The 25,183-nt window shown below is 44.7% G+C and overlaps 1 protein-coding gene across 1 annotated transcript in view; it reads right to left on the reverse strand.

Annotated features, from left to right (window-relative positions):
* Positions 1-24,925, reverse strand: part of DOK7 (docking protein 7) — a 108,233-nt gene extending 83,308 nt beyond the window's left edge. The window contains exons 1-4 of the mRNA XM_073343207.1: positions 24,839-24,925; positions 24,613-24,658; positions 10,198-10,428; positions 3,893-4,093 (exon numbers count right to left, since the gene is read on the reverse strand). Coding sequence (XP_073199308.1) covers positions 3,893-4,093; positions 10,198-10,428; positions 24,613-24,658; positions 24,839-24,892 — 532 coding nt within the window. The 5' untranslated portion in view covers positions 24,893-24,925. The remainder of the gene's footprint in view (positions 1-3,892; positions 4,094-10,197; positions 10,429-24,612; positions 24,659-24,838) is intronic.
* Positions 24,926-25,183: the final 258 nt, after the last annotated feature.

Below are 25,183 nucleotides of genomic sequence, written 5' to 3' on the forward strand. Positions count from 1 at the left end.
AATATATTTAATAAAGTGGACAATACAAAACTTGTAAGGTCTATACACACTTACACAGTCATGTTTCAACATCAACATATTAAATAACATCACAAAGATCAATCACTCTGACTCTGTCCTTTTCTATCAGTACATCACACTGAGAAAATACATAGAACTCTTAAATAATGTACCCTGGGACTATATTCCTTTTCAAATTGTAACTAAAGATTATTAATACACTATAGATAATAAACAGTATATATCCATTTCCATTACAGAACATAACAAGGGGGAAAGGTTAAGGCTGGCTTGGTACTACAGATCAGGTACTGGAGTGGATTATGTGGTACTAGGAATTGGCTGGTCCAATTGTCTATTCATTTCTAGTCTTTCTAACGTTTAGGGGAATATTTCTTACAGGTATATAATTTTTGTAAAGAAAGTTTAATTTAAATTCTGTGGCCTTTGGGTGTGAATTTCTCCCCACCCTCTCTGGGGAGCTCATCAGTGACCAGTCAAGTCCTCGTGCTGAACATCAATGACTGGATTGTCCCCTAACTCAGTGGTTCTCAACCAGGGGTCCGGGGCTCCCTGGAGGGCCACGAGCAGGTTTCAGGGGGTCTACCAAGCAGGGCTGGCATTCGACTTGCTGTGGCCCAGGGCAGAAAGCTGAAGCCCCAACACATGAGGCTGAAGCCTGGGGCCCCATGCCCCACCGCCAGGGGCTGAATCTGAAGAGTGAGCAACTTAACTTCATGGGGCCCCCTGTGGTGTGGGGCCACAAGCAGTTGTCCTCTTTGCTACCTCCTAAACACTGGTTCTGGCTTTTATATGCAGAAAAATGGTTGTTGGGGCACAGCTGGGCTGTGGAATTTTTAAAGCACGTTGGGGGGGCCTCAGAAGGAGAAAGGTTGAGAACCCCTACCCTAACTGAAGGGACATTCACTATTCCTTACAGAGCTGCACTCTGGGAACGCTTCATGTCCTTGTACGTCCTCTTGTAGCAGCAATGTTACACAATGAGGTGGTTTGACCGCAGGAGTAAACAGCACAATGGCATAAATTTACTGGCCAGCTATGAGACAACCAGCACAAATGCCTTCCACAAAGTACTCAACTCCTTGCATTTCCCAGATTTCTTGGCTTAGTCAGGCAGCCAATGAAGAAACATCCTTCCAGAGCAGGATGGCTGCTAAGTAAGCATTTTCATTTTGGTCTTCACTTACCCCTAACATTTCTACTGTCAAGAAAGAAAACTACAAATGGAATTGCATTCAGTCATTCTCTTCTCATGTACACTAAGTAGCAGTAAATCTCTCTGCTTTACACCCATGGTAATAACATTCTCCTCTTCTCAGCTAAGCAAAGCACCAAACAAATCAACCTTTTAAACAATGCAGATTTCAGATACATTTTTAGTGGTTACTGGAGACTCTCTGTGGGAAAGGGAGGGGAAGGCACCAAAGAGAAGTGCTGAGGTTTTGTTAGTTACAGGCATGTGAGGCCTGGACTTCATATTAGTTTTCTATTAGCCAGTAAGGTACAAAAACTGCCATTTTCACTTTTGAGAAATTTCAGGAAAATATTCGGTTTTTTTCCAGTGAAATTTGCAGAAAACAAAACACTCTGAAGCCAACATGTTCCAATAGCAACATCCCACAAACCACAGAACTGCTCATCAAGACAACATTTAAAGCCCCCATTGCTCAGAGAGGGAAGGAGAATGTCTTCTCCTGAGGCATCTGTTTGAAGAGTCAGGGGGGAAAATTGAAGCCAAAGCATCACATCACTTTTGTACCATTTATCTAGTACAAATCACAGCATTTCTTATCTCCAAGAGAGCCTTAGTTCTAAGTGAATACAGTACTCCGTTCAAACAGTGAAATGATATACTCTCTCTTTTGAGGTGCTTATGTTAATAAAGATTAATACCTGATTTAATCTACCAATCTGTTACTAAATTTATTTAAAGGTTGCTTGGCATTTCCATGATAATTCCCTGCAGTGTGGGGATGAGGAGCTAAATATTGCAGTTGTTTCATATTTCATCAGTTCAAAACTTGGTACTCTGTACAAATGGTCAGGAAACAGCAACAGCTTCTAAAGGACTTTTCACTCCATTTTAGATGCTTGTGCAGAAACTCTACACAGTAAACTGCTCCATTCAAAACCTAAATACATTTAGCATTTTCAACAAGTAACTAAGGGCCACATTTTCTAATGCAAACTCTGAAATTACTCCTGCAGTGCAGCATACACGTATGTTTAAACACACAACCATCAACTGCATATGAACAGTTTTTTGCACATGCAAATCAAGTAGCTGCACCTGTGATTTCATGACCTGAAAGTGAAAATGGATATGCACATAACTGACAAGCACAGTTCCAAAGTTTGCTTTTGAAAATATGATGCTAAAGGACTATTTGGATTTGGCATCCTGCAAAATTATATTAGAGTGATTGATGTAATTTTGATCAACTGATAGATTTGAATGGATAGATTGATATGATAGTTTAGTAAAATAAATAATACACTGAGACTTGGTTCCAGTGGTGGATTAATGCACAGGCCCACAGGGCCCATGTTCCAGGGCCCCAGCAAATTTGAGGGCTCCTGCAGGAGCACCAGAACCTGGGTAGAAGTAGGGGAGGGGCCGCCAGCAACAGAATCGTGTCCCCTCCCCCTGCTCCTCCTCGTCCCCCTGAGGCCCTGCCCCCTGTCCAGGCTGGAGCCTGACCATGGTAAGAACCGCCCAGGGAGCATGGGCCACTGTGAGGAGCCCCTGGCCCGTGTCTCCACCACCCAGGGCAGCTGGAGGGTCCAGGGCTCCCTACAGAGTGGCCCAGGCTCCCTGGGTGGCTCTTACCACAGCCCAGCTCTGCCGGTCTCCAGCTCGGCCAGGAGGCAGGGCCTCAGGGAGGAGGAGCAGGGGCAGGGCCCCATAGCGAGGGGGGCTAAGGGCCACCTCAGGCCCCCCACTGGGAAGAGGCTGGCGCCACTAGCAGGGGCTACACTTCACAGTGCGGGGAGCTGATCACCTTATCTCCCCCCACTGCGAAGCACCCTGCCACTGCTGCTCCGAGCCTGCACAAAGCTACTACACCCATGTCAAAAATGGGTGGGTGGGCATGGCCCCTCTGACTCCCCTGCCCCCCTGCCCTGCCCAGTTCTGGTGCCCCAAGACCCCCCATAGTGTGGGGAGCCCCAATGTTCTTTGTGCCCAGGGCCCTAATAAATCTTAATCTGCTTTTGATTGGTTCCGAAGACATTTCTCTGAAATACCCAGAATCACTAAGTTGTGTAATAACTAACGTATATAACCACAGGATTTTATTTTCATTATCCTTGTCCTCCCTCCCCCTTTCCTTCTTTTGTTTCTTACATGCCTTTGTTTTTTCTCATCTCAAATTAGACTATAAAACTCTTCAAGGCAAGGACTGTCTCTTACTTATTGTCTGCAAAAACAGAACCTTGATTCTGGTTGTACTGAGTCCTAGAGGAAACAACTATCCTCTACTACAATACAAATGATAATATAATCTTAGTTTAATAGATTTAAGGCCAGAAGGGATCATCTAGTCTGATCCACAGCACAGGCCATAGAATTTCATTCAGTTATTCTTGAACTGAGAGCAAAAAGTTGTGTTTGACTGAAGTATACCTTTCAGAAAGGCATCCAGCAATATTCACGCAACATCCATCACACCGATACTATTTTTGTCTGCATAACAGTGCTCAGTCCTGCAGCTTCTTGCATACATGAGTAGTCCCACTGAAGTCAATGGGACTACTCATACAAGAAGAGCTTCAGGATTAGGTCCCTAACTTGCACATTAATCAGACTGGTATTTATTTATCTGCAAATAGATTTTAAAAAACTAGAATGACAGTTTCCATTTGTACTTACAGAAGCCGCACCTGGTGCCCCCTTCAAAGATGAATCCATTAGGGACCGCTCCATATCGGCGCAAATCTGAGAGCTTCCACTGCCCCATGACCGTGGGTGGAAGGTCTTTTACAAGGACTAGAATGTCATTGCAGAAGTGAAGAGTAGCCGGTCCACTCTCCAGCTTAGTGCCAGGTGCTACAGCAACATGAAACCTATGAACTATTCGTGGGCAAAAAAAAAAAAAAAATACAAATAAACCAATTAATTATGGTAGCAAGCAGGAAAAAAAACAAGCATGTTTGTAACAGAAACCAGTTTATTTAATAGTATTGTGTAGACTGAGTCCTAGCTACTATGCCATTTGGATCTACTATTATCAGATAAGGAACTCAGAGCATTTTTTTCCCCTCTAATAGTTCTGGGTAGCACCCAGATATCTTGGCAATGGCAGTATGGTTGCCAACCCTACAGGATTGGTCTGGCGTCTCCAGAAATTAAAGATTATGTCGTGTGATTAAATCTCCAGGAATAAGTCCAACCAAAACTGGCAACCCTAAATGGCAGTCATGGATCACTTGCACAGATATTAGGCCAATTTAGCTTTTGGAGCAATGCATTTAGGCTGTGAGCCATAGTTCAGCAACATGACTGATTAGAGACAGCTTTTTCCAAACATCCTTAAAGGGTGATGTGTTCCTCAGTGGTCTCGTTTCCTACCCCTGTTGCCTTCCCCAAATGATTCACCTCATGTTTAACCATCAGGACTCAAGGACAAATATATTCATCCCCAGATAACTGCATTCCAATAGGGAGTAGAATCCTCCAGACATCTTGGCCACACCCTACCTCAATTCCATTGAGAAAAGGAGTACTTGTGGCACCTTAGAGACTAACAAATTTATTTGAGCATAAGCTTTCGTGAGCTACAGCTCACTTCATTAGATGCAGTCCATTCCATTCCACTGATTGCTCAACTCTTTGCTGAACCTCTCCCCACCTCCTTTACCCTCCTTCTTCAAAATGAACCCTCCTCCTCCGCCATGTCAGGCCTCCATAGGCACTTGCGTTGCTGCTGAAATTGGAGGGTGTGAATGGAGGGCCTCACTTTGACATTTCCTGCTCTCACCCTCCAGCCTGCTCTTTAGAAAGAAGCCACTGAGTGTTGACCCCTCTCTGGCTGTTCTGAGTTGCTCTGACGTTTCCTAGGCTGAAGGCAGGACTAGGAGCTGACTGATCAGGAGGATACCCCAAGAACTAGATAGGGGTTCACTTTAGGCACGGGGTTCTACCCATCCTATTCTCACAACAGTCACAGACTCTCCTCCCCACACGTACTATCCATGTGGTTCAGTAGACAGGGCAGCAGGCTAGGTTCTATTCCCAGCTATGCCACTGACTCACTCTGCCACCTTTGACAAGTCATCCCCAATCTTAGTGCCTTGGTTTTCCTACATGTAAAATGGGGATAATGACGCTTACCCACTTTTGTGAAGCGCTTCGCGATCTATGGATGAAAGGTGCTGAGTACTGTTGTTATTGCTGTATCCCAGGAAGTTAGTGGATTCTCAGGTGACAGATACCTCAAAACTGACCAACTTCCTAAGGATTACCTTGATCTAAAGTATTACTACATATTTAAAATATTAAAATATTTAAAATTTCCTCTGCATCAGAGGTGCACACTAAGCCCAAAAACTGCCTACTCATCACTAAAATCCACAGGGAAAGCACTAAAGAACCAATTCTTATAACTATTCTTCCCTTCTCCTTGACTAGATTTTCTCACCTTTAAAATGTCAGGAAATTTAACAGCATCTGATCTTTGCTTCTCATATAAGTATTCTGCTGTGTTCTTCAATAAATTACCATCTAGCTATCAGACAACTCCTCATCTATACCTGCATTTGATAATTTCCCTAAGGTCCTAGCAGAATTAGCCAGAAAGTAATTCAAGAGAAATGTAAAAGGAAGCCAGAGAGAGAACTCACCATAGCTCTACTTATGGCGTGGCTCCAAAACACTGCTGGGGAACAAATCTGTGTTCAGGTGATATTGCTTGTCTGCTGTGTGATTATTACCACTTATTTAGAAAAATCCAATACACTACCAAAGTGAAACCAAATCATCGCTGATTATAGAATGTTCCTTATTCAGTCTTACATCAACTTAGACATCACTCGGACGTTACTTCTGTTTGTACAAGATGGAGCTTTGTAAGTAGCCCTAGTTTAGAGGCTACCAGACTATGAGCTTAGTGGTTCTGTTCCACCACATCTAAATGATGAACAGGGTAACTAATGGTTGCAAGCTCCAATTGCTGCATAAATTGCATAAATAAAAAATTGACAGCTAGAGTTCCAGAATCACCCCTAAAATGTGCCAAGTCAACACCTAGATTTAAACACACCCAAATTTGAGGAAAGTTTAGATCTGGATAGAAACTTTGTGGTATAGGCCCAACTCTGATGTAGCTGTAGAAAGCAGCAGTCTTTCCTTCCTGAAATGTAACTTTTACAGTGTAGTCCCCAAACCTCCACTCTACACAGGAATACAGGCATTGGCACCCTGACACCAGGACTGTCTGGCTATGTAGACTCCCTCCTCAGGCCCTACTCTACCAGCACTCCCAGCTATGACTCCCAGACACCACTGACTTCCTGAGGAAACTACAATCCATCGGTGATCTTCCTGAAAACACCATCCTGGCCACTATGGATGTAGAAGCCCTCTATACCAACATTCCACTCAAAGATGGACTATAGGCCATCAGGAGCAGTATCCCCGATAATCTCATGGCAAACCTGGTGGCTGAACTTTGTGACTTTGTCCTCACCCATAACTATTTCACATTTGGGGACAATGTATACCTTCAAATCAGCGGCACTGCTATGGGTACCCGCATGGCCCCACAGCATGCCAACATTTTTATTGCTGACTTAGAACAATGCTTCCTCAGCTCTCGTCCCCTAATGCCCCTACTCTACTTGCGCTACACTGATGACATCTTCATCATCTGCACCCATGGAAAAGAAGCCCTTGAGGAATTCCACCAGGATTTCAACAATTTCCAACCCACCATCAATCCCAGCCTGGACCAGTCCACACAAGAGATCCACTTCCTGGACACTACGGTGCTAATAAGCGATGGTCACATAAACACCACCCTATACCGGCAACCTACTGACCGCTATTCCTATCTACATGCCTCCAGCTAGACCATACCACACGATCCATTGTCTACAGCCAAACTCTACGATACAACCGCATTTGCTCCAACCCCTCAGACAGAGACAAACGCCTACAAGATCTCTGTCAAGCGTTCTTACAACTACAGTACCCACCTGCTGAAGTGAAGAAACAGATTGACAGAGCCAGAAGAGTACCCAGAAGTTACCTACTACAGGACAGGCACAACAAAGAAAATAACAGAATGCCACTAGCCATCACCTTTAGCCCCCAACTAAAACCTCTCCAATGCATCATCAAGGATCTACTACCTATCCGGAAGGACGACCCATCGCTCTCACAAATCTTGGGAAACAGGCCAGTCCTTGCCTACAGACAGCCCCCCAACCTGAAGCAAATACACACCAGCAACCACACACCACACAACAGAACCACAAACCCAGGAACCTATCCTTGCAACAAAGCCCGTTGCCAACTGTGTCCACATATATATTCAGGGGACACCATCATAGGGCCTAATCACATCAGCCACACTATCAGAGGCTCGTTCACCTGCACATCTATCAATGTGATATATGCCATCATGTGCCAGCAATGCCCCTCTGCCATGTACATTGGCCAAACTGGACAGTCTCTACGTAAAAGAATAAATGGACACAAATCAGATGTCAAGAATTATAACATTCAAAAACCAGTTGGAGAACACTTCAGTCTGTTCGGTCACTCGATTACAGACCTAAAAGTGGCAATTCTTCAACAAAAAGACTTCAAAAACAGACTCTAGCGAGAGACTGCTGAATTGGAATTAATTTGCAAATTGGATACAATTAACTTAGGCTTGAATAAAGACTGGGAGTGGATGTGTCATTACACAAAGTAAAACTATTTCCCCATGGTTATTTCCCCCCTTTCCTCCCCTGCTACTGTTCCTCAGATGTTCTTGTCAACTGCTGGAAATAGCCCATCTTGATTATCACTACAAAAGGTTTTCCCCTCCCCCGCTCGCCTGCTGGTAATAGCTCACCTTACCTGATCACTCTTGTTACAGTGTGTATGGTAACACCCATTGTTTCATGTTCTCTGTGTATATAAATCTCCCCACAGTATTTTCCACTGCATGCATCTGATGAAGTAAGTTGTAGCTCACGAAAGCTTATGCTCAAATAAATTGGTTAGTCTCTAAGGTGTCACAAATACTCCTTTTCTTTTTGCGAATACAGACTAACACGGCTGTTACTCTGAAATCTCTCATTTCCCTCAGTTTTATAGTTGGCTCCCTTAATTCCACTGGATCCTCTAACCCTGCCTCTCTTGCCTCTCTCTCCCACCATCATCTCACTAGCTCCCTCTGTATCTACTCCCTCTGCAGAACACTTCTGGAGGAAACTCTCCACTTCAAGTTCACCCACTCCTCATTCTGTTCTGCCATCTTCCTTGAAAAATAGCTCCAGTCCTCCTCCCTAATGGTATCCCATACCTACAACCACCAATGCTCATTTGCCACCTTTTACTGCCCCCTCAAGTCCTTAACCACCATCCTTAAATTCATAGATTCCAAGGCCAGAAGGGACCCCGGTGATCATGTAGTTTGACCTCCTGCATAACACAGGCCATACTACCTCCCCCTCAGCCCAGGAGCTCGTTGACTTCAAGGAGAAAATTGTCAGGTTCTCTTGTAAGTTTCCTCCATCCCCTCCTAATATCCTTTTCTCCTTTACCTCAGTCAGACTCAGGTATCTTGCTCACTGTCTATTTCCAAACCGCCCACCCCTCCCCGTTTTGCCCCATGGCATACAAACACATTTTACTGTCCCCATCGTCAAAGAACCAAACCTCAAACAACTACTGTCCCATTTCCCTGGTTTCCTTCACATCTAAACTGAATGGACTGTGTACACCCACTACCTTAACTCCCTCTCCTCTAAATCCCTCCTGAATTGCCTCCTGTCTTGCTTCTGCACTCCACTGAAACTGTTCTCCCCAAGGTCTCCAAAGAGCTCTTCCTGACCAAGTTTTACGTACTCCATTCTGTCCTTTCAATAAGCCCTGTCCTTGCTCTGCCAACTGTGCCAACCTTCATGCCTCTCCAGTTCTTTCCCCAACTCCTATCTCCATGCCTTCCACACTGCCCCCTATGCCTGAAACAACTTCTCTATCCTGATACAGCAGGTTCCCCCTACACCTCATTCAGCTCACTTCTACCACACATACACACCCCATGCACACAAACTTATACTACATGTTTTCCCCACCCCAACACTGCATTAGAATGAAATCAGGAAAACAAAACAAACCCTGCCAAGCTTGCACCCTCCTCCACAATTCTCAGTGCATCTAGAGTTATCTGCATCTGTCTTTTAGACCATAAGCTTCTGAGGCAAGGGTGTCTTTGTATAGTGACACGCCCATCGTCAACACTTAACAGGTGATAAATTATACATAAATAATAATGATCATCAGTAATAATAAATGTATGTCCTAATGCTTTACCAAACACTAAAAGCCAATTACCCTGGATTATCCCCATATAATAAATTGTCGGCCACTACAACGCATTTCAGAGCTACAGATCTGAAAATGAAGGACATAGTAGATTAAAGTTAAACGTACAGGTGAGAATGGCATCTTTACTATGAGATTCTCCCATTACATGTATTTGAGAGGGGATGTTCAGCAGCACTGCTCATTATCTAGTCTATCAGACAGAACTGGGAGTGGGTATTAATTCCTGGGTTCTAATCATGGCTCTAACACTCATAGTTTTTGTCCTCCCTGAGCACAAGGATTTGTCATGAATCCATGTGCTATAGACACAATTAAAAGCTAAAGTTGACAAACCTCTGACTTGGATAGCTAGGACTAGAGCCCTGGCCCCTCAGCCCCACAAAACACAAGCCTTTAATACCTGAGCCAAAGAAGATAGTAGAAGCACGTTGCAGTTATTACCTTACCCTCTCTGTGGCACACCTCTAGTGGGCAGTACACACACATTACACACTGCATGTGACAGCTGACCTGGAGCACACAAGGAAGTGAAGGCTGTTGGCTCCAAGGCCAGTGACAATCTGGACCCTTTCAACTAAGGGTTTTGTTTGCATTCTTTCCAAAAGAGAAGAATGTGACAAGACAAAGGTTACCTTCCCCCAAACTGTAGCGAATCCGTACATCCCATGCATACATAGTTTCCTTGTTGTCAAATCCCAGCATCACGACTTGAGATAGACAGATGATAGCAAGTGTGTGATTTAAGCCCTCATAGGAGAGCCCAGGATCCAGGCCACAGATGTCTTCTAAGGTCACACTGCTCCTCTCCTTATGTCCTTTGGCTCGCTCAGATTTATCCTTGTACACCAACATGACTAAACAATCTGAAAGAAGCAGAGCTGTCAGAGAACCTGACGCGTAACGGAACACAATTCTCAGTACTCGACTTGAGAAAACACATTTGCCAACTGTGCCATAGGCTGGCTCAATTCAGTTTTCACTCCGTGGAAACTACTAAAAAAAATTGTAAAAAGTGAATATTTTCCAGGCTGTTTTTAAGGTGACTTAAGACAGACAGAGAAGAATATTTCTTGCAGATGACTGTCTCTCTCCAGAATTCTGCCCTTCAGCTTAATTTCCTGTCAAAACTATGCTTAAATCGTGATTTTTAAAGTTATAATCTTACTTTTAGAACGATAAACAAGATCAAGGGTAAAGAATCTCTTCTGGATAATGCCAATAATGGATCAGGTAGAGAATCACTTAAAGCTATGCCCTCTCATTTTTACCTAGCATTCACACTCATATTTCCTTTCTTAGAATTCACTGTGTTCTGAAGTGCAGGATTTGATGTAGGGCCCAAATCCTGCAATTCCCTGTGTGCAAATGGACTGCTGAGCCTGGGCAGAGCCCCACTGACTTCAGGGGGCACCATGCAGGCACATCAGCTCACTCTTGCACAAGAAGTTGCAGGCTTTGGGCTTAAATTGTATAAGTCAACATTTGATGCTTTATGTTCAATTTCTTTTTATTCATGGTGTCTGTGTGAGCCCCCGTAGGATGTGTCCAGGACTTGTATTATTTGTTTAAGATTTGACATTTGTGTTTTTATTTTGATGCTATTATACTGTTGGTGCTCTTTTGATAACAGTAATTGTTACACTTTTTACATTATGTTTTAAAATCTAGTCTCACTGTAAGTTCCATCATTATGACGCTCTTCCTTATCTCAGGCTTATGTGGGTGCAACAGACTGTACACCCCTGTATTCACCCCTTGCACACTACTGTAATAATCTTTGTACAAAGTATGCCTTGTGGGGTATCATTTGAAAACTTAATTTGCTGGTCATTATGGTCCTGGTAAAATACATCTAGCAACATTGTATGTAAATTACAAAATTCCACTTTATGGTATTACTAAAACATATTCCAAGTCTGGGTAGTGGTCAAACCAGTTCCTCAGAGACAAAAGGCAAGCTGATGCCTCAGGCCAGGTGATAACAAGGTCAATGGGCCATTACTTACTAAATGGTCATTCTTTGGCAGGAAAGGGGGCATGAGCGAAAAATGTTCCCATCCACACAAACTTTTTGTCTCCTGAATCTCAGCTGCAGATGCTTCTCAAAGGAGGAAGAGAACTATAAAAAGAAAGGGGAAGACATCCAAAGAGCACCCCTCTCTCTGTCCATTGAGTCACTGCACCAGAAGGAACAAAGGAAGTAGCTGTTAAACAGCAGAAGGGGTCCTGGCCTAACAAGTTTGGCCAGTAAGACTGTTGAGAGCATGTGGCCCGGAAAACATTTACTTCGAATATAACATTGCTTGTTAAATGAGACATGAGTTGTGTTTTATCTTTGTTTTGCTTGTAAGTGTTTCTGATTTGTATGCCTCATTAATTGTAGTCACTTAAAATTCATCTCTTTGTTGTTTTATCTAAACCAGAGTGTTTGCATTGAAGAGTTTGGGAAACTCCACTTGGGATAACAGGATTTGTTCACATCATTTCTATTAATAAAATGATGGTCTATTAATAAAATGATGAGCATGTCCAGGAGAGGACTGGGCAATACAAGACGTACATTTCTGGGGAAATATCTGGGACTGGGAGTTTGCTGCAGTATATTTCAGGCTGGTAAAAACCTGGGCGCAACTGGCAGTAAAGTGCATGTAAAAAAAAAAAGGAATACTTGTGGCACCTTAGAGACTAACCAATTTATTTGAGCATAAGCTTTCGTGAGCTACAGCTCACTTCATCAGATGCATTCAGTGGAAAATACAGTGAGGAGATTTATATACACACAGAACATGAAAAAATGGGTGTTTATCATGCACACTGTAAGGAGAGTGATCACTTAAGATGAGCTATTGCCAGCACGAAGGGGGGGAGAAAACCCTTTGTAGTGATAATCAAGGTGGGCCATTTCCAGCAGTTAGCAAGAACGTCTGAGGAACAGTGGGGAGGGGAGGGAAATAAACAAGGGGAAATAATTTTACTTTGTGTAATGACACATCCACTCCCAGTCTTTATTCAAGCCTAAGTTAATTGTATCCAATTTGCAAATTTTAATTCCAATTCAGCAGTCTCTCGCTAGAGTCTGTTTTTGAAGTCTTTTTGTTGAAGAATAGCCACTTTTAGGTCAGAAATCGAGTGACCAGAGAGATTGAAGTGTTCTCCAACTGGTTTTGAATGTTATAATTCTTGACATCTGATTTGTGTCCATTTATTCTTTTACGTAGAGAAAGTCCAGTTTGACCAATGTACATGGCAGAGGGGCATTGCTGGCACATGATGGCATATATCACATTGATAGATGTGCAGGTGAACGAGCCTCTGATAGTGTGGCTGATGTGATTAGGCCCTATGATGGTGTCCCCTGAATAGATATGTGGACACAGTTGGCAACGGGCTTTGTTGCAAGGATAGGTTCCTGGGTTAGTGGCTCTGTTGTGTGGTTGCTGGTGAGTATTTGCTTCAGGTTGGGGGGCTGTCTGTAGGCAAGGACTGGCCTGTTTCCCAAGATTTGTGAGAGTGATGGGTCGTCCTTCAGGATAGGTAGTAGATCCTTGATGATGTGTTGGAGAGGTTTTAGTTGGGGGCTGAAGGTGATGGCTAGTGGTGTTCTGTTATTTTCTTTGTTGGGCCTGTCCTGTAGTAGGTAACTTCTGGGTACTCTTCTGGCTCTGTCAATCTGTTTCTTCACTTCAGTAGGTGGGTACTGTAGTTGTAAGAACGCTTGATAGAGATCTTGTAGGTGTTTGTCTCTGTCTGAGGGGTTGGAGCAAATGCGGTTGTATCGCAGAGCTTGGCTGTAGACAATGGATCGTGTGGTATGGTCTAGGTGAAAGCTGGAGGCATGTAGATAGGAATAGCGGTCAGTAGGTTGCCGGTTTAGGGTGGTGTTTATGTGACCATCGCTTATTAGCACCGTAGTGTCCAGGAAGTGGATCTCTTGTGTGGACTGGTCCAGGCTGAGATTGATGGTGGGATGGAAATTGTTGAAATCCTGGTGGAATTCCTCAAGGGCTTCTTTTCCATGGGTCCAGATCATAGAATCATAGAATATCAGGGTTGGAAGGGACCTCAGGAGGTCATCTAGTCCAACCCCCTGCTCAAAGCAGGACCAATCCCCAATTTTTACCCCATATCCCGAAGTGGCCCCCTGGAGGATTGAACTCACAACCCTGGGTTTAGCAGGCCAATGCTCAAACCACTGAGCTATCCCTCCTGATGAAGATGTCATCAGTGTAGCGCAAGTAGAGTAGGGGCATTAGGGGACGAGAGCTGAGGAAGCATTGTTCTAAGTCAGCAATAAAAATGTTGGCATACTGTGGGGCCATGCGGGTACCCATAGCAGTGCCGCTGATTTGAAGGTATACATTGTCCCCAAATGTAAAATAGTTATGGGTAAGGACAAAGTCACAAAGTTCAGCCACCAGGTTTGCCGTGACATTATCGGGGATAGCGTTCCTGACGGCTTGTAGTCCATCTTTGTGTGGAATGTTGGTGTAGAGGGCTTCTACATCCATAGTGGCCAGGATGGTGTTATTAGGAAGATCACCGATGGATTGAAGTTTCCTCAGGAAGTCAGTGGTGTCTCGAAGATAGCTGGGAGTGCTGGTAGAGTAGGGCCTGAGGAGGGAGTCTACATAGCCAGACAATCCTGCTGTCAGGGTGACAATGCCTGAGATGATGGGGCGCCCAGGATTTCCAGGTTTATGGATCTTGGGTAGCAGATAGCATACCCCAGGTCGGGGTTCCAGGGATGTGTCTGTGCGGATTTGTTCTTGTGCTTTTTCAGGGAGTTTCTTGAGCAAATGCTGTAGTTTCTTTTGGTAACCCTCAGTGGGATCGGAGGGTAATGGCTTGTAGAAAGTGGTGCTGGAGAGCTGCCGAGCAGCCTCTTGTTCATATTCCGACCTATTCATGATGACAACAGCACCTCCTTTGTCAGCCTTTTTGATTATGATGTCAGAGTTGTTTCTGAGGCTGTGGATGGCATTGTGTTCTGCACGGCTGAGGTTATGGGGCAAGTGATGCTGCTTTTCCACAATTTCATCCCGTGCACGTCGGCGGAAGCACTCTATGTAGAAGTCCAGTCTGTTGTTCACTCTCCTTACAGTGTGCATGATAAACACCCATTTTTTTGTGTTCCGTGTGTATATAAATCTCCTCACTGTATTTTCCAGTGAATGCATCCGATGAAGTGAGCTGTAGCTCACGAAAGCTTAGGCTCAAATAAATTGGTTAGTCTCTAAGGTGCCACAAGTACTCCTTTTCTTTTTGCGAATACAGATTAACATGGCTGCTACTCTGAAAAGTGCATGTAAGTCATTCCCAGCTATTGATGAGCAGTCCAGAAGTGCAGGCAACACCAGAAAGCAGTGTAAAAGACACCACAGGTTAGAGAGCACAGGTGATAGAGCTACTCACCAGTCTAGATTATACCCTGGGTATGGCAATGGCATAGCGTCAGGACAATGGGATGGCCAGCTATGACTGGAGCTGGAACAGGCACAAGCAGGGTCAGGAGCACTGCATCAGAGCTACCAGGCAGCAGGGAGTATCCCTGACAATTTAGTGACATTGAGTGTCTGCTTTCATTAGGAGCCTAGCTAGCTATCTTGGGGTCACCTGATTAGACTCCTGCTTGTGGATTCGCTGGATCCCTAGGACTCCCAAGTAATTACCTCAGATGACTCATCAGACTCAGGCTCATGATGACTCATCACACAAAGGCATCAACTCCTTGCAGGGCTAACCACTGCTGTAATTTATAATGTGCAAGTGGGCAGTTACACCTGCTTGCAGCCCCACGGACATCAAGGGGGCTTTTTATAGGCACATCAGCCCATCTATGCATTGTAAAGTGCAGGTCCAGGGCCTAACTCAACTGAATTTCATGACCCTAGGATTAACACACATTAACGTACGCATTTTGTATGCATTATAGACATGCATATGGTTTTCCATGTGCTTCATGTCATAGCCAGCAATTTCCTTAATTTCCTAAAATTAAGGTATTAAATATTAAAAGAGCTAGTGTTGACATCAGTAGTAAAAGTACTGTTGTCTCATATTAAGTCATCTTTGTGATACTCTAAATTTAATGAAAAACATGTTTTTAACTTGATACTGTAAAAATCCCTACAACATTCCTTATCTATGTTACAAATAACACCACTGTTGTCAACTCCATGCAGTCAAAATTCATGAATTAGGCCTCCAATCATGAGATTTTAAATATAATAAATGTGGGATTATTTTTGTTTGCTTTCTGGTTTCTGAAATGTTAGGCTTCACTTGAATAACACTTCCAAGCTTTTTCTCCACAACCATGAAATATACTTTAAAAAAGAAAAAGAAAATGAAAAAGAAGAGAAAGAATGAGTTGTTTTAGAGTAGCAGCCATGTTAGTCTGTATTCGCAAAAAGAAAAGGAGTACTTGTGGCACCTTAGAGACTAACAAATTTATTTGAGCATAAGCTTTCATGAGCTACAGCTCACTTCATCGGATGCATTTGTTAGTCTCTAAGGTGCCACAAGTACTCCTTTATTAAAGAATGAGTTGTAATCATATGATTCCAGGACCTAAGGGTTCAAGAAAAACACCCAATATGATCAATCTCACAATAAAAACCAAAAGTGAGCAAGACTGTAACACCATAGTTGATAAAAATGAAAAGGATTCTTTTTTAAAAAAAATTTACTTTTCCCTACTTATGAGATTCAATTTGTCACTCCCCTGTTTCTCAGACTAAATTTCCATTAACTTCATTAGGAACGTTGCCTGAGTGAGGGCTGCAAGGTTAGGACCATATCATTCATTTATTATTTGCATTTATTTCAGTTTGGACAGTGAAAACGGATGAGCCAGTAGTAACCATTTTGTTCATGGTCAGCGTCACTCTTTTTGAGTTCTAGCAGAACACTGCAATGTTTGAATTATAAACACTTCAGGGGGATATTTCTTTGTTTAAAAAAAATCTAGTGGATCTTCTTAATATCATAGAAACATTTGTTTTGGTTTTAAATTTTGTAAATTCTTCAGGTTTACAAAATGTAAAATTGGCAGCAGTTTGTCCCAACACTCTCTGGGGTGGAAATGGAAACAAACCCCAATCCTGCAATCCGATTCTCCTGGGCAGACTCCTAAACCTGCATGCAGTCCTGTTGACCCCCATAAGACACTAGTTCCAGGGTTAAAAGTGTCCAGGATTTGTCTGTGCTATCAGATTGCAAGATGGGGGCCACTGTTATTAAGAAGTATTATAGTTGCCATGTTGTCAACTTCCATTATTTTAATCATAATTCTTGTGGTATTTGGAGACAGCTCATGAAGACAATGACTATGTGAGACACTCAGCTTTTTTTCTTAAGTACATTTCTACCTAGAGCTGGCGGGACACACAAACACACACACTATTGTCCCAACCTGTGAAAAATTTTGAGATTTTAAAAAGTTTCCCATTGTGCAAAGAAACAAAAGCAAGATCTTTCTCAGATTTTTGTGAAGCACGAGAGAGAGAGAGAGGGTATGTCTACACTGCATCGGGGCAAGAGCCTCCCCATCTGGTTCCACAGACTCATGCTAGCAGGTCTCACACTACCATGCTAAAATAGCTGGGCAGATGTTGCGGCCTGGACAGGAGCTCAGACTCTGAAGCTGGGCAGGGCCTCCAGATCCTGAGCTGAAAATGCCATCATGACTAAACAGAGTAAAAGAGACAGTGAGAGACAAAAAGACATCTTTTAAAATTGGAAGTCAAAGCCTTCTGGGGAAAACAGAAAGGAGAATAAATTCTGGCAAGTCAAATGCAGAAGGATAATTAAGCAGCCCAAAAAGAAATTTGAAGAACAATTAGCAAAAGACACAAAATGTAACACCAAAAAAATGGTAAGTACATGAGAAGCAGGAAGCCCCACAAGCAATCAGTGGGGCTACTGAATGATCAAGTTGCTAAAGCAGCACTCAAGGAAGACAAGGTTGTTACAGAGAAGCTAAATGAATTCTTTGCATCAGATTCCCACACCTCCCTCAGCCATTCTTTTCAGGTGACAAATTGAGGACCTGTCCCAGGTTGAGTTGTCAACAGAGGACATTTGGGAACAAACTGATAAAGTGAACAGCAATAAATCACCAGGACCACAGAATCATAGACTATCAGGGTTAGAAGGGACCTCAGGAGGTCATCTAGTCCAACCCTCTGCTCGAAGCAGGACCAATCCCCATCCCAGCCAGGGATTTGTCAAGCCTGACCTTAAAAACTTCAAAGGAAGGAGATTCCACCACCTCCCTAGGTAACGCATTCCAGTGTTTCACCACCCTCCTATGAAAAAGTTTTTCCTAATATCCAACCTGAACCTCCCCCACTGCAACTTGAGACCATTACTCCTCGTTCTGTCATCTGCTACCACTGAGAACAGTCTAGATCCATCCTCTTTGGAACCCCCTTTCAGGTAGTTGAAAGCAGCTATCAAATCCCCCCTCATTCTTCTCTTTCGCAGACTAAACAATCCCAGTTCCCTCAGCCTCTCCTCATAAGTCATTTGCTCCAGCCTTCTGATCATTTTTGTTGCCCTCCACTGGACGCTTTCCAATTTTTCCACATCCTTCTTCTAGTGTGGGGCCCAAAACTGGACACAGTACTCCAGATGAGGCCTCACCAATGTCGAATACAGGGGAACGATCACGTCCCTCGATCTGCTGGCAATGCCCCTACTTATACATCCCAAAATGCCATTGGCCTTCTTGGCAACAAGGGCAAACTGTTGACTCATATCCAGCTTCTCGTCCACTGTAGTCCCTAGGTCCTTTTCTGCAGAACTACTGCCTAGCCATTCGGTCCCTAGTCTGTAGCAGTGCACGGGATTCTTCCGTCCTAAGTGCAGGACTCTGCACTTGTCCTTCTTGAACCTCATCACATTTCTTTTGGCCCAATCCTCTAATTTGTCAAGGGTCCTCAGTATCCTATCCCTAGCCTCCAGCATATCTATCTCTCCTCCCAGTTTAGTGTCATCTGCAAACTTGCTGAGGGTGCAATCCACACCATCCTCCAGATCATTAATGAAGATATTGAACAAAACCAGTCCCAGGACCGACCCTTGGGGCACTTGATACCGGCTGCCAACTAGACATGGAGCCATTGATCACTACATGTTGAGCCCGACAATCTAGTCAGTTTTCTATCCACCTTCTAGTCCATTCATCTAGCCCATAGTTCTTTAACTTGCTGGCAAGAATACTGTGGGAGACCATTGCAAAAGCTTTGCTAAAGTCAAGGAACAACACGTCCACTGCTTTCCCCTCATCAACAGAGCCAGTTATCTCATCATAGAAGGCAATTAGATTAGCCAAGCATGACTTGCCCTTGGTGAATCCATGCTGACTGTTCCTGATCACTTTCCTCTACTCTCAGTGCTTCAGAATTTAGGACCTGCTTCATGATATTTCCAGGGACTGAGGTGAGGCTGACTGGCCTGTAGTTCCCCGGATCCTCCTTCCTCCCTTTCTTAAAGATGGGCACGACATTAGCCTTTTTCCAGTCATCCGGGACCTCCCCCGATCACCATGAGTTTTCAAAGATAATGGCCAATGGCTCTGCAATCACATCCACCAACTCCTTTAGCACTCTCGAATGCAGCGCATCCGGCCCCATGGACTTGTGCTCATCCAGCGTTTCTAAATAGTCCCGAACCACTTCTTTCTTCACAGAGGGCTGGTCGCCTCCTCCCCATGCTGTGCTGCCCAGTGCAGCAGTCTGGGAGCTGACCCTCTTCGTGAAGATAGAGGCAAAAGAAGCATTGAGTAATTAGCTTTTTCCACATCGTCTGTCAACTAGGTTGCCTACCCCATTCAGTAAGGGGCCCACACTTTCCTTGACTTTCTTCGTGTTGCTAACATACCTGAAGAAACCCTTCTTGTTACTCTTAACATCTCTTGCTAGCTGCAACTCCAGGTGTGATTTGGCCTTCCTGATTTCACTCCTGCATGCCCGAGCAATATTTTTATACTCTTCCCTGGTCATTTGTCCAATCTTCCACTTCTTGTAAGCTTCTTTTTTGTGATTAAGATCAGCAAGAATTTCACTGTTAAGCCAAGCTGGTCGCCTGCCATGTTTACTATTCTTTCTACACATCGGGATGGTTTGTCCCTGTAACCTCAATAAGGGTTCTTTAAATTACAGCCAAGCTCTCCTGGACTCCTTTCCCCCTCATGTTATTCTCCCAGGGGATCCTGCCCATCAGTTCCCTGAGGTTGTCAAAGTCTGCTTTTCTGAAGTCCAGGGTCCGTATTCTGCTGCTCTCCTTTCTTCCTTGTGTCAGGATTCTGAACTCGACCATCTCATGGTCGCTGCCTCCCAGGTTCCCATGCACTTTTGCTTTCCCAACTAATTCTTCCCGGTTTGTGAGCAGCAGGTCAAGAAGAGCTCTGCCCCTAGTTGGTTCCTCCAGCACTTGCACCAGGAAATTTTCCCCTTCATTTTCCAAAAACTTCCTGGATTGTCTGTGCACCGCTGTATTGCTCTCCCAGCAGATATCCCATAAGAACCAGGGCCTGCGATCTAGTAACTTCCATTAGTTGCCGGAAGAAAGCCTCGTCCACCTCATCCCCCTGATCCGGTGGTCTATAGCAGACTCTCACCATGACATCACCCTTGTTGCTCACGCTTCTAAACTTAATCCAGAGACACTCAGGTTTTTCTGCAGTTTCATACCGGAGCTCTGAGCAGTCATACTGCTCTCTTACATACAATGCAACTCCCTCAACTTTTCTGCCCTGCCTGTCCTTCCTGAACAGTTTATATCCATCCATGACAGTACTCCAGTCATGTGAGGTATCCCACCAAGTCTCTGTTATTCCAATCACATCATAATTCCTTGACTGTGCCAGGACTTCCAGTTCTCCCTGCTTGTTTCCCAGGCTTCTTGCATTTGTTTATAGGCACTTGAGATAACTTGCTGTTTGTCCTGCTTTCTTAGTATGAGGGAGGAGCCTCCCCTTTTGCGCTCTCCTGCTTGTGCTTCCTCCCGGTATCCCACATCCCCACTTACCTCTGGGCTTTGGTCTCCTTCCCCCGGTGAACTTAGTTTAAAGCCCTCCTCACTAGGTTAGCCAGCCTGCTTGCAAAGATGCTCTTCTCTCTCTTTGTTAGGTGGAGCCCATCTCTGCCAAGCACTCCTCCTTCTTGGAACACCATCCCATGATCAAAGAATCCAAAGCCTTCACTCCAACACCATCTGTGTAGCCATTCGTTGACTTCCACAATTCGACAGTATTTACGCAGGCCTTTTCCTTCCACAGGGAGGATGGACGAGAACACCACTTGCACCTCAAACTCCTTTATCCTTCTTCCCAGAGCCACGTAGCCTGCAGTGATCTGCTCAAGGTCATTCTTGGCAGCGTCATTGGTGCCCATCTGGAGAAGCAGGAAGGGATAGCGATCCGAGGGCTTGATGAGTCTCGGCAGTCTCTCTGTCACATCGTGAATCGTGAATACCATTGTGACCAGATGGTATTCAGCCAAGAGTTCTGCAGTTTCATATTTGAGTTCCTTCAGAACTTCTAACTATGACATGTAACTTATCACTTAAATCAGCCTCTGTACCAGATGACTAGAGGATAGCTAATGTAACGCCAATTTTTTAAAAATCCTCCAGAGGCTATACTGGCAATTACAGGCCAGTAAGCCTTAACTTCAATACCAGGCAAATTGGTTGAAACAAATAGTAAAGAACAGCATGATAAGAGACATAGATGAACACAGTATGTTGGGGAAGAGTCAACACTGCTCTAGTAAAGGAAATCATGCCTCACCAACATACTAGAATTCTTTGAGGGGTTCATAAATATGTGAACCAGCGTGGTCCATTTGATGGAGTGTACTTGGACTTTCAGAAAGCCTTTGGCAAGGTCCCTCACCAAAGCTCTAAAGTAAGCAGTCATGGGACAAGGAAGGAAGGTTCTCTCATGGATCCATAACTGATTAAAAGATAGGAATAAAGGGTCAGTTTTCACAGTGGAGAGAGGTGAATAGTGGAGTCACCCAAAGATCTGTACTAGGACCTGTGCTGTTCAACATAGTCAAAAATGATCTGGAAAAAATGATAAACAGTGAGGGGGCAAGGTTTGCAAACAATAAGAAGTTACTAAAGATAGTTAACTTCAAAGCAGACTGTGAAGAGTTACAAAGGGATTTCACAAAACTGGGCGAGTGGGCAACAAAATGGCAGTTGAAATTCAATATTGAAAAGTGCAAAGTAATGCACACTGGAAAACATAATCCCAACTATACATACAAAATGATAGGGTCTAAATTAGCTGTTACCACTAAAGAAAGAGATCTTGGAGTCACCATAGATAGTTTGCTCATCCGCTCAGTGTGCGCTGGCAATCAAAAAAAGCTAACGGAACGTTAGGTACCATTTGGAAAGGGATTGATAATAAGACAGCAAATATCATAGTGCCACCATATAAATCCACTGTAAGCCCACACCCTGAATACCGTGTGTAGGTCTCGTCATCCTATCTCAGAAAAGATATTAGAATTGGCAGAGAAGGCAACAAAAATGATATGGAGTATGAAACAGCTTCCACATAAGCAGAGATTAAGAAGACAAACCGTTCAGCTTGGAAAAGGGACAACTGAGGGGAGATAAGATAGAGGTTTATAAAATCATGAATGGTGTGGAGAAAGTGAACAAGTGTTTTTTTTACCCCTTCATATAACACACAAAACGGGGTCCCCAATATAATTAATAGGCAGGAAGTTTAAAATAAATAAAGGAAGTACTTCTTCACACAACACACAGTCAACCTGGAACTCATTGCCAGGGGATGTTGTGAAGGCCAAAAGTGTAATTGGGTTAAAAAAAAATTAGATAAGTTCATGGAGGATAGGTCCATCAATGACTATTAGCCAAAATCAGCAGGGATGTAATCCCATGCTCTGGGTGTCCCTAAACCTCTGATTGCTAGAAGCTGGGACTGGACGACAGGGGTAGGTAGATCATTCTATAAATTGTCCTGTTCTGTTCACCACCTCTGAAGCACCTGGCACTGGTCACTGTCGGAAGACAGGATACCGGACTAGATTTACATTGGTCTGACCTCGTATGGCTGTTCTTATGTTCATTAGAACATATCGAACCATAAATGAAATTCTTACAGTAGTTGACAGCTTAGTCAAATACGAAACAGTGTGGTCTACACTGCCAAATTGTAAATCTCAGCTCAGGTTTCCTAGCTGAACGCTTCACAGTAGCTACTATTGCATAATCATTGTGTGTCCCACCTTTGGTTTTCAATGTTTGGTTTTGTGACCTTTTGTTTTAACCTCTTCCTAAAGATGTTTTAATAGACAACATCTATACAACAAAATGAAACATCACAATATCAGGGTTTCACTGGGGGAGTGCATTTCACAAAAGTATCAGGACCCACAAGGAAGATTAGTGCAATTTACCACCTCCTTTCTCCTTGATACAGAAATGCACCCCAGCCCCATCTACAGGGTGCAGATTCCCTTCCCAGCATGCTGTGCTGTCTCTTAAGTGAAATACATGGATAATCTCAAGCAGGGATCTTTAGCTTTAACTTCCATAGCTCACACTTACTTCCAAGCGAAACAACAGGAGCTGCATGTGCTCGTTTTTTATGAATGTTAGGTGTGGCGCTCTGACGCCTGGCAAGTTGCCGTTATAGGGCTCAGTTGGGCAAAGAATGGGCGTCCCTCCAAAGAGGTGAAAAACAGCTGAAAAAACTGCATTGTACATTAACTAACAGAAAGCCTCACAGACATTTTGGATTGCATTCTTGCACCTGTTAGCAGAAACAGCTGCAAACGCAAAGTTGAAGAGCTTTACCGTAGAACTGTTTAAAGAAATGAAAACTAAAAACACATCAAAGCAAGAGCACCCTGGTTTATGGGCATTCAACAATCATGGTTGATTTTAAATAATAAAAATAATACATTTTAAAGTGTAGAATAAGCATTCATGTTTTATTGATCTGCCACTTTCTGAAGAATCTAGTTTCCTACTTTGAGTACCTAAAGTCAGGAATCTAAATTCATATTCGGAAGCCTGAACATTAGCTTTATGAACAACAGACTTTGGGTGCTAAATAGAGACGTAATCAGCATGTAAATATTAATAAAAACAAAAATTTAGATTACTTAAACAATGATACATGTACCTAACTTTAGGCATGTTCATGTGAAAAACGGACCCTAAAGAAGATAAGATATAAACTAAAGTCCAAAGCCAACCAATAGTTCATAGTGATTCCAAAATCAGCTTTCAGGTGATGCAGGCTCACATACATATGCACAAGACAAAAACATGACTTTGCAGTCCATGTGACACTGAAAAATATTTCCAGACTTGAAAACATAACAACACAGTTCTGTGGGAGCCTTCAACTACATGATTTTCAAACTGCCCCAATAAGTTCACTAACAATTCAGGAACCACCCCTTCCACCAGGGGAAAAAGGCCACCTCGGAAGTGGTCAGATATTACAAGAGAGGAGGCCCAGATCAGATGGATCGAACAACCCAGCTGCTGTTGAACAGGGAACAGCTCCAACCCGAGTTGGAGCCAAGGGGGTAGCAAGCAGCCCCGAACAGATGAGATGTGGGAACTTGAAAAGAGAGAGTCCCGCGCCGCTGCACCAGCTTGGAGCCGGCAGTGACCCCCAAGAGGTTAAAGCCAGCCAGCCAGCCCTCCAGGGGAGGAACCACGAAGCCCGCCAGGTCCCCGCGCTAGCCCGTTGCCTTTCCCCTTCTCTCTTTCAGTTACACTTTGGGGCGCCCTCCATATCCTCTCTTGCTATTTCTAGCTGCTGGGCGCCCTGCCAAGTGACTGGCTGCTAGAAAAGGAGGGAAGAAGGAGAAACCAGCCCAGCCCCGTGTCTGGGGCGCGGGGAGAGTTTAATCTCCACACACCCGGCCCCCGGCGGGGCGCGCTCCCAGGTCTGGCTCTTCTGCCAGGAGCCCGGGGGAGGGGGATCTGTCTCCCCAGAGGAGCTGCCCACTCCCCCGCCCACAGCCCGCGGCGGCACCTACCTGCTACCGGGGAGGGTTTGCGCAGCACCAGCCACCTATTCTTCCACTGCGGAGAAACAAGGAGACATCAGCGTTAGCCCGCGGCCAGCTCTCCCCTCCCCCGCCAGCCAAGCAGCCCCCGGGGCTCGGCGCCCTGCCGGGGTGGGGAGAGAGGGGGCAGTCCCTGGGGGTGGGGGGGTAGGGGTAGGGCCCCCCCTGCAAAGCGGGAAGGCTGCAAAGCGGGGACCTTTTTTCCATCTCTCAATTTGACATGACCCTCCACCACCACGGAATCCGTCATCTTCAGTCATGATTCCGGAGCCAGACAGCTGCTCCCGGCGCGGCGCGGCGCGGCGCTCGCTCGCTCCCGGGGCCGGGGCCGCGGGGTCACTTTCAAAATAGCTTTATTAGCTCGCCGCTGCACGCGGACAGCCCGGGGGCCGGGGGGGGGGCGCCAGCCGCAGCCCCGCGCTCCCTGCGGCGGCACGGCCGAGCCAGTGCACCCCCCCCCGCGCACCCCCTCTTGCCTCAGGGGGGCTGGCCGCGCTCTGGCCCGGCCGGACTCAAGGGCTCGGACCGGTGCTTAGACACG

The sequence above is a fragment of the Lepidochelys kempii genome, chromosome 4, assembly GCF_965140265.1.
Source record: "Lepidochelys kempii isolate rLepKem1 chromosome 4, rLepKem1.hap2, whole genome shotgun sequence".
Taxonomy (NCBI): Eukaryota; Metazoa; Chordata; order Testudines; family Cheloniidae; genus Lepidochelys; species Lepidochelys kempii.